The 10,899-nt window shown below is 37.2% G+C and overlaps 1 protein-coding gene across 1 annotated transcript; it reads left to right on the top strand.

The window, feature by feature from the left end:
- Nucleotides 1-9,467: 9,467 nt before the first annotated feature.
- On the top strand, nt 9,468-10,329 carry LOC149153175 (uncharacterized). The gene has a single exon (XM_089445331.1). The coding sequence runs from the start codon at nt 9,684-9,686 to the stop codon at nt 10,185-10,187; it is 504 nt and encodes a 167-aa protein (XP_089301457.1). The 5' UTR covers nt 9,468-9,683; the 3' UTR covers nt 10,188-10,329.
- The last annotated feature ends 570 nt before the right edge of the window (nt 10,330-10,899 follow it).

The following is a 10,899-nucleotide window of genomic DNA, read 5'->3' as shown; positions in this document are numbered from 1 at the left end:
TTATTGTGCAGCGTTGAAAGCTTTGAACTGAGCAAATCCGTCATTCTTGTCGGCCTCTAATTGAAATATAATTTGAAACTTATATGCCCTCGTATCTATGCCATGACACATTACGGGAGTACGAGTAATATATATGAAATTACGTAATTTCATGCAAGTTTATATGTCTTCCAATTTCATGCAGTTTTTAGCAGGTGATCAGAGAGCCTTGTGTTTCTTTTTCTTTCCTCCGATGCAAGTTTTGGGAAATAATTACATTCTGCATTAACTCACTATTCCAAGCGCTTTCTCGCATCCAAAAAGAGTTGTGCAATTTATTATAGACAACACGCGTTTATTATAAGGCTAGAAGACAAAGTATGGAAAAATGTCACATTCTAAAGTTATTCAATGTAAACATCTTTTTTAAAATGTAAATTTTAAAATGAGTAATACTTAATCAAATAAAAAAATATAAAAAAATACCCATCAAATCTGACTTTGTTTTCAAACACTTAGATTGATCAGCTTTCAAAGTAGAACTAGTTAATGTCGACTAGGCATACCCAATAGTTAAATCACATATAATACTATGGACAGAAATAAGACATAAAATTATGGTCAGAAATAATTATTCATAGGATCAATAAAAAAGTAATGGAGATGTTAAAGTCGAATCTGTGTTTAAGTTGAAGCGCGCAGAATACCTAACTCTGTCTTTCTGCCAAACTTGCCAGTGACCAACGGTTGAAGTGGAGAGCACGCATAAAAGTGAGATTTGATTTAGACAACGCAGTCGTGCTAACCAGGCCTGTATAACACTTTTTCTTGTTCCTTTTTACACGTGCTTCTGCCTCGTTGCGTTTCTCACCTTTACTCTTCACTTAATAATGCCTGCCTTCCTTTGTCAGCAACCATATATTATCCCCTCTCGCTCTGTCTATCTGTTCCGAGTTGACTGAATGAACGCTCTGCATTCATATCACTATTTGCGGCATTGCATTCATGGTCAAGTATCTGGCGCTCTGAAGAAAAAGTGATTAATTGATCATCATGAAGATTGTGCCATCCGATGTCAACTCTGGAATCTGAAGCGCTAGGGTTCCTCTGTAACTAGGGTTTGCAGCAGGCTGCAGTGGTAATCAGGGCGCCGCGACGCCGCTCTGAAGCAAAAATGATCAATTGATCATCATGAAGATTGTGCCATCCGATGTCAACTCTGGAATCTGAAGCGCTAGGGTTCCTCTGTAACTAGGGCTTGCAGCAGGCTGCAGTGGTAATCAGGCACCGTGACGCTAGTTGTCAGGAATTTTTGCAGGGATTCCGCACAACCCTTGAGCTGAAACCTTGAGCTGACGGGCTTATGAGCTGTTGGAAAGGCGGGGAGACAAGGTCATGAATTCACATATAAAACAGGAGTTGTTGTTCTTCTATTGATTATACAAAACATATACTTACTCTATGAAGAGAGAAAATTGTGTACTCCTGGGATCAATCCAACAACTTTGGAAAACTAAAGGGTGATGGGACAGAGAAAGCAAAGGTGATGATATGAATTTCTTGTTTGGGGCGGGGGTGAGGAGTAACCAACTTTAGAGTTGCGCGTGGGAGAGAGGGAGTTTGTGTTGCTTCCTTGACCAAATGAAGGATACATGGGATTGAGAGGACATTCAACCATAAACCATTGGCAGCCCTCTTTTTAGTGCTGGATATGTTGACGATGTTGGACCCGCCAACATTCAGGGGATCTCCCCGGTATAAAGTCCCAATTAGACCTCACACCGTTTGGTGTAGGAGTCCCATTCGATACGATGGCCCGATTGCCAGTATCTTAGAGATTTTCCTTAGCTCTTGTTGTTCAACACATAAGAGTGTTATTATTATAACTTCATGAAAGCGAGGTGAGTGTGCCTCGTGAGTGTGTAATGTAACTCTATGTCCAGGTTCTCTTACTGTCAAAAGGGGGGAGTAAAGTGAGCGGAATAGCCCCAACACAGGGAGAAACACACACAGAACAACAACAAGGGTTTGTCAAGCATCCATCGGAATAGTCCACATTGGATGCAGCAATCGTGAAAACCGAAGTTCAAGGAAAGACATGTACACTGTCCAGTGAAATAGTCCACATGGGGGTGATGGTTTTTATAACCAAGAAAACAAAAAGATGGTCCATCTAATGTCCGACGAAGTAGTCCACATGGATGGGACAACAGTGATAAACAATACAACACATCTTCAACAACATGATTACTAAAATAACCGAAGTAGTTCAACTATCTTAGTACAGGTTAAGCAAACATGCATTACAAATTTTTAAAGAATAGTCTTACAAACAGATATAAAACATGCGTGAAGACATGCTGGCCTAAGACAGGCTTCTGAATTAAGCAAAAGATCCAAGACACATCTGTACACCATACATCACTAGTCCCAGTAGTGGGACGTTGGAGCCACTGCTTGCTCCTCAAAGAAAAGGCTACAAACTCTCAAGGCTATGCGGAGGAGCCAAGGTGAAAATTCCTTTGCTCATACAATGCAGGGGTATATATAACCAAGGGGGAATAACTTACCCTTGTGACTCTTTGACTTCCCTCATGATTGTTTAACTTACTATAACTTTTCAACTTTATATGACTCTTTAACTTCATATGTGGGTCTCTTGGACTTCCACTTTACATTACATTGATTACAACAAGTATGGTCCATAGTAGTGATGTGGTTGAGACAACTCATGACACAACTCGACATGACATTGTTGTCATGTACTGGTTGACTGTAGTGTCCGTGTTGAGCTTCTATGTTGCTAAGTGATGATATGCTCTCGGTGTAACATGTCTTCACCTCCGCAAGGTAAAGTGTGCAGGGTGTTCGATGGTCTTGGTATTTACTTGATGGTGCATGTATATGTGTGCCTTTCGTTCGTTTGATCAATGTGCTTCATGCATCCATTTGACTGCGAACAAGTCTTCTAGCATGCGCCTCTTCTTCATCTTATTAGTCGTTGTGCCATGTTTCATCAATGTACCTATTCCTGCAATCGCTCATGATGAAACGACATCGAATCCAAAAAATCTTATAGTCTAACATGATGCATTATTTTTCGTTTCAGTGCACGTGACCATGAGAGGGACAAGGCACTATTACTGTAGAGAGCACAACATAGGCTAGGATGCGAGGCTCAGGAGCATTATCAGGAAAAACTATACAGATGTCACTGGGAGGTAGATTTGCATAATCCGAGATAACAGTGATAACTGCAGGGCAAAACCCAACTGAGAGATAGAATTACACAGTCTTTGGGAGGTAGGCTAGGCAGGGTGTCGGGGAACTTCTCGGCCAATTTACACAATTTTCAAGTGGAGCATTGTGCAAGTCATCCACCTGGGATCTGCGCAGTTTCTCTGGGGAAGACAGTGCGGGTAGTAGGAGGCATTGGCAGAAAAATTTGAACAGTTTTCCATAGGAGGACAAGATCGGTTTACGGGAGTTGCTGGTCAAAATTGCACAATTTCTGGGTTGATTGCAGAGCGGGATAGAAGGGAAGGTGATAGACAACTCTGCGCAATTTTCTAGGTTGATTGCAGAGCGGGATAGAAGGGCAGGTGACATCCAGATCAGTGCAATTTACTAAGTGAGAGCATAGTAGGCCAGCAGGGAAGCTTGCTTGACAGATCTGCACAGTTTCCGGGCTTATTGAAAATTGGGGTAGAAGGGAAGGTGATAGACAAATATGCACAATTTCTGGGTTGACTGAAGAGTAGGCCAACAGGGAAGCTTGCCTGGAAGATCTGCGCAATTCCCTGTGAGAGTGCAATGACATGCAGTGGAGTCTTGTCCCACATGTCTGTGTAGTTTTTGCATGCAGTGCAAGGTAGTCAAGCTGGAAAATTTATGCGTAGTTTTGGAGATTAGTACAGCCCTGGGTCATAACTCAAGTCAATTTTTTCGGTTGACCAACAGGAGGCTTGATGGGAGATCTTGCAGGAAGCGCAGACTGGATCGGGTTTTGGGACAACTTCTACACAGTTCTAGGAGACAACCAGTTGGATCATTTCCAGAATTTCACAGTGGAGGTTGCCCAGAGGACAACCTCAAGCTCTACATAGTTCTAGGCAGCAATGTAAGGTCACTCAGATTGAGGTCCGGTTGAAGGAGGGTTGTCTGGTCGACAGATTTAAAAAAAAAATGACTTTGTAAAAGAAAGTGTACTTGTGGATACATGACAATGTGATCACACACTTAGCATGACTCCATGACAAGACACCTCAAACCAACAAGACAAATAGGTGCTTAGTGTGTCTGACTGAAAGGTTGAGAGCGACAAGTGTGACATTTGAGATATGTCTTCAAATGACTGTGATGACGCTTGCACGATAGTGCTTACAACTTTCTATGCGAGTGCGACCGATGTCAATAGAGTGAAAACAACTCATGCACATAAAGACAACCTTAAAAAATTCTAGAACAAACTCGCAAGCATGACATAACGATCAACATGATAAAAGACGACTGGTGGTCGATCAAGAAAAAAAGGGTGTGATGACTTGACAAGAGCTCATGGGATGAGCTCGAGTGTTTGCAAGCATCAAAGAGAAAAACCAAGGAAGGCTCTGAAATTTGGATGTAGGCAAAAATTTTGGAGGGTGTTGTAACCGCTACAACATGTCATTATGAAGCCTTAACCTAGTTACACTTTTCAACACACTCTACACTGGATGTTAGGGTTTGTTCGTTGGGGTGTTGGAAATGGATCCAAGATCAAAATTTGATTAAACGCCATCACGAGGATGGATGGAAATAATTCATTCTCCTTTTAGTTGCTGCAAATTCTTCATAGAAAGGAAATTATCCGCTTGCAACAGATATATCTACCGGGGACTCAAAACATTGATCAGCAGAGTTGGAGAAGGGCCAAAGATCTTAGCATACCAGAGACATATCATGAGGAATGGGGGTTATACGTAGTGAAACTTCAATATGTTGGCATCACTCTTAGTGATAAGCATGATTGTATGGTATGGGGGGGGGGGGGGGGGGGGGGAATGAAAAAGAAGTTTCTTATGGTCCAAGACATCTACTTAATGTTGCCAAGGTCTAGGGGGATCAATGACTGTAATAAGCATCTACATGATATATGGAGATGGAATCTCCCGAATAAATTAAAAAAAATTGTTGCCTGGCAGCACATGATCATATATTAACATGGAACAACTGACAAAAGAGTGGGTTCATTCATCCTGGAATATTCTCTCTATGCATGAGGGGGGGGGGGAGATACATATCATTTGTTGATCAAATGATCATATGTGAGGTTGATTGGGATGGGGTTATGCAGGAAATGAAGCTTCCTTTCACTGGCTCTAATCAACCCTTTTGAGATGTCTTATGTCATGGTTCACTTCACATAGGAAGTAAAAGCCCCTCCCATTATATATCATATCTATTATATGGCGAAGTAGGAATGCTATCATTTTTTTATCAAAAAACTGCGATTGTTCGAGAAGATATTATCAAGATAGTTTGTTTTTTCAATGAGATCAAGTCAGTGATCAAGTCTCACAAAAACATGAAATGCAAATTCATTGATATTTGGAAAGAATATCTGGTTGGGTTTTTTGACTGAGCCAACAATAAAAGAAAATGCAGATGTGGTGTAGTCATAGTTACCGAGCCTGTTAATTTCTTCCACTTCTGGTGGGAGGGAGGAATGTGATCAAACAAAAAATCAGAGATTACAACATTATGGGGAGTTCTTATCACAACAAAATGGCTAAGGTTAGACAAAATTCAGATATATGGGGCTGCAAAAGGAATCATTGACTAGGTAAACAAGTATACTAATTTCAACCCCCCCAAACTTGCAAATTGGATGATGAGGATTCATAACCTGGTAAGGAATTTTAATCATATACATTTCGAGTGTATGTAAAAAGAACATAATTTGACAATGGACCTGCTATCTAAAAGCGGTATTTTGAAGGAAACAAGTAAATTTGTTTTCTCAATCTTCAATTAGGGTATCATGGTAAACGCATGCAACATCAACTACTCTTAGGAGACATTTTAACACAAACCAGATTTTGATGGAAGATTTGTATCTTTAGACAATGGAAGTGTTCATTTATGAAAATGTAATGGTTATAAGCTACAATTTGATGTTAAGAAAGACACTTTTTATAAAATAGGAAAATAGAAATGTATAGGCACATGAATCATAGGAGAAGTATGAAAAGATGATATAATGAACAAAATCTGAATTATGTACTATCCTTATATTTTGATACAAATATATCATTTTTTCTTTCTGAAAGTAAAAATAAGCAGTGTTCAAAATAAATGAAACAGTAAAAAAAAAGACACTTTTTATAAGATAGGAAAATAGAAATGTATGGGCATATGAATGATAAGAGAAATATGAAAAGATGATATAATGAACGAAAGCTGAATTATGTATTATCCTTATATTTTGATACAAATATATCAGTTTTTTCTTTCTGAAAAGAAAAATAAGCGGTGTTCAAAATAAATGAAACAGTAAAAAAAACACATATTAAAACACAATCAATGGAGAACTTGAAAAGTACTCCAACTATGTTACTCCCTATCCACATTCATCGAAAGTGGCTCCATTTCTCCTCTCATGAAACACGCCTCTGTTGTTGGCCTGCATCGCCCTAACTCCCATCAGTTATTTTCGGCGTCCATTGCTCTGCTTCCTGAAGAACCCATCAACAACGTAAAGATGGACTCCTAATCCTTTACCTTTAGCTTTTTTACTAGCGCGTCGTATTGAAAATTTTAAGACAAAATATTTATTGTCTTAAAAAATTGTCTTAAAAGCCCCCTCCGTGTAGTATTATCGAATGCAACAAAAGACAAGTTGTCTCTAATCGTATCAACAAAGATCGAAGGGACAGAAGAGGAATTGATGTCTAGGAATATTGCTAGGAAAAGTTGTCACATTCTTCAGAGTTGGATACCCCCACAAAACGAAGAGCCCAACAAATCATTGTCTTTATATAAGATAACATGAATGGTAAGTGAAATATAAACCTTTGTATAGTCGTGAGACTAGTAGTATGCAAGCTGGCAGACTTAATTAGGGCACACTATCATAGTCAATTTTACAGTTATTAGATAATATTGTCTTAATTGTTAATTGTCTTAAATGAGTTTCATCTTAAGTGGTCATTATCTTAAATATAAAGTTTCTTTTTAATTTTTTTTGTGTCAAACTATTTTTTTCCTAAATATAAAATTTTGTCTTAAAATAATTTTGTCTTAAACTGTTTTTGTCTGAAATTGTTTTGTCTTAAAATATTTTTGTCTTAAATGTAAATTTTTGTCTTAGCTTACATCAGGTTGAGCATCTTGACCGAAAGTTTTGTAACATGAGTTTTAGAGAGTACTTGGGGTGAAGCCATATTGAAAAGTTGAATGCATCACCCAAGTAAAGAACAAAGAGACCATTAAAATATCTCCATTAAAATATCTTTGAAATGTAAAAGAAATCTAAAATAGAGGTTCAACATATAGTTATTAAAAAAAGAGAGTGGTTTCACAAACAAAATAAAAAAAATTTACTAAGGTGAAAAAGTTGTTTTTATAAATTATAATTCACATTATTAATAAAATTTCTAAGATTTTTGTAATTCATAATGTAGGTAGCAGTCTTTCGAATTAATCATATAATAAGGATTGCCTAATCCTTATTTTGTGATGAATCGCAAAGACTGCTTTCTCAACTAAAATTCATTTAAAGTTATAAGTTATAGTTTAAAAGCTCACAAACACAATAAAAACTAATAAAAAATTATCATTTCATAAAGAAAAAATATGTACAGTTTTTTAGTTAAAAATTATTAAAATAGAGCTATCTTAAGTACGAATCTAATATCAGTTGAGGAAATCAAATTTTTTCATGTGTAAAGTTTTTTAGAGTGCAAAATATAATATGTTATTTTTTATTGTTTAAATTGTATTTTTGAATACTAAATAAAATATATAAAACTGAATAAAATATTTAACCATAAAAAATTAAATTTTCTATTTAAAACATTATTTTTATTTTAAAAAACCAGAAAAAAATAAACTTACACATCCCTACATCCTATCCCTACATCCTATCCTACTGACATCCCCTCCTACTAACTTGTTTCTGGATTTAATAAATTAATGTATTAAAATTTTCAATTTTTTTATTTATATATAAAAGAAGAAAGTGAGAGTTCATGTGTCCAAAATCCATCCATCTAGCTGGGTAAAACCTAAGATACCCGAGCGGTGTGAAGATTTCGTAGACAGTGTTCGCATATAACTTTGTCATGTGAAAAATAAGCAAACAGCGTTATGTAAGTCACATGGGAGGTAGCAAGTATCTGATTATTGTTAATTAATTAAATTAATGGAGGCGAGGGAAGTATGACTTCTCTTCTGTTTCTGTTTTCTCAACCCGGGTGGTCTCCTCTCTCTGAATTGTAACATCAGAGTAATGGAGATCACGTGCTATCGATGCAGGGCATATGTATTGATATGACGAGTGTTATAGTGGAACCAATTAATCTCTATCGCACGTATCAGTTTTTTATATAATACATTTTTAATCAGAGTATAAAGTTGATAGGCGCTTTTATTCATCAAATAAATTTTTTAAAATTAAAGTTTTGATCAGGTTTGATATTTATTTCGGGGGACATTGCTCACAGGATATTTTGTTCTGTGGAAAAAGCAAAGAGTGTTATATAGGTCACATGGGAGGTGGCAAGTATCTGATTATTACTAAATTAAATTAATGCAGGCGAGGGAAGCATGCCCATGACCTGCTCTTTTGCTTGCTTTTCTCAGCCCGGCCCCCCTCTGTCTGATTTGTAACATCAGAGAAATGGAGATCACACGCCATCGATGCAGGCCGTATGTCTTCATCTCACAACGGAAGTCGTAGCATTAAAATATTATATATACAAATTAAGATGAATAGCGAGTTCCCTGTCCGAAAACGCATCAATATAAAAATATAAATAAATACCTAACAAATTTAATCCTACTTTCAATTACTTAGTTTGATTCACTACCATCGTAAAATCAATTAACCTCCACCGGCCACACCAATCTTTTATATATAATATAGAAGAATAGCACCAATTAATCTCTCGTGGGCAAACATTGTATAGATACCCAATAGTTCAATAGAAAATATCAGAAACGTTATATAGGAATAAGTATTAATCGCAGCAACATAATGCTTCGGCTTAAGCATTATAAAGCAAATCGTGTTTAATTGTCGTCTCGTTTATGCTTTCCTCTGTGATTTCCCTGAATTCGTGACAACCCTTGTAAGTGGGCACATAGATGTCAACGTCTCTTTACCCACAACTTTGATTAGGGCGTCTCTCTCCAATTGGTTAACGTTGAATTTCCCATTGATTAAAGTTGAGTCTCTCTGCGCGCTGAATGCCAAACTCTTTCATAAAAGTGAGATTTGATTTAGACCACGCAGTACCTAACACTTTTTCTTGTTCCTCTTTACACCTGCTGCTGCCTCGTTGAGTTTCAGAGCTTTACTCTTCATTTAATAATGCCTGCCTTACTTTCACACCAACTATATATTCCCCATCTCGCTCCATCGTTCCGGTCGGAGTTAAGTGATTGAGTGCTCTGCATTCATATCACTATTCTCGCTGCATTGCATTCAAAGTCGAGTGATCATGAAGCCTGCAAAAATTGTGCCCTCTGAAGTAGTGAAGATAGTGAGGCATGCGGTGGCCAAGGCTGCATCACATCACCTCAAAGCGGACGTGGGTAAGGCGAAGGACATTGTGTTTGAGGTGCTTAAGAAGAAGACGCGCGCGTGTGGATGCGTGACAATAAATTATTATAGGTCTCTCCTTCACTTCTCCCATTCCTTCCCCAAACTGAAATTGAAGCCCTACAACCTTTCTTCATCTTCTTCTTCTCATGCCACTGATTCTTCCTATGAACGGCAGCTTGTTCCTTTTGATGACTGCACCTCCTGCAATAATAACGATGATGATTCCATAAATCATGTCTCCACGTTCATCTTGAAGAGAATTAACGAAGATGTGCCCAATCTGGAGGAAGAGATTGATCGATTGGCCGATGATTTCATCTCTAGTTTTCACGCCACTTTCCGATTGGAGAAACAGCGGTCATATCGGCAATATCAGGAGATGCTTGCCAGGAGTACTTAGTTTACAGATTATTAATTTATGGATAGCTAACCTTGTAGCTCTAACTCATATATATTATTAATATTATTTTTTAACTACGCATCCATGAGTTGTAAATTTGAGGTAGATATGGAATAAAATATCGTTCTAAGAATTTGGAGAAAAATTTATTGTGCGGCGTTGAAAGCTTTGAACTGAGCAAATCCATCATTCTTGTCGGCCTCTTATTGAAATATAATTTTCAAACTTATTTACCCTCATATATATATATGAAATTACGTAATTTCATGCAAGTTTATATGTCTTCCAATTTCATGCAGTTTTTAGCAGGTGATCAGAGAGCCTTGTGTTTCTTTTTCTTTGCTCCGATGCAAGTTTTGGGAAATAATTACATTCTGCATTAACTCACTATCTCGCATCCAAAAAGAGTTGTGCAATTTATTGTACACAACACGCGTTTATTATAACGCTAGAAGACAAAGTATGGGAAAATGTCACATTCTAAAGTTCTTCCAATAAACATCTTTATTGAAATTATTCCAATAAACATCTTTATTAAAATGTAAACTTTAAATGAGGAATACTTAATCATATATAAAAATACCCATCAGATCTGACTTTGTTTTCAAACGCTTAGATTGATCCGCTTTCAAAGTAGAACCAGTTAATCTCCACTAGGCATACCCAATAGTCAAATCACATATAATACTATGGACAGAAATAAGACATAAAA

Source organism: Pinus tabuliformis, chromosome 9, assembly GCF_031772625.1.
Source record: "Pinus tabuliformis cultivar Carrire ecotype Pingquan chromosome 9, CPIR1, whole genome shotgun sequence".
Taxonomy (NCBI): domain Eukaryota; kingdom Viridiplantae; phylum Streptophyta; class Pinopsida; order Pinales; family Pinaceae; genus Pinus; species Pinus tabuliformis.
The sequence above is the reverse complement of the archived record's forward strand: the minus strand, read 5'-3'. Positions and strand labels throughout refer to the sequence as shown.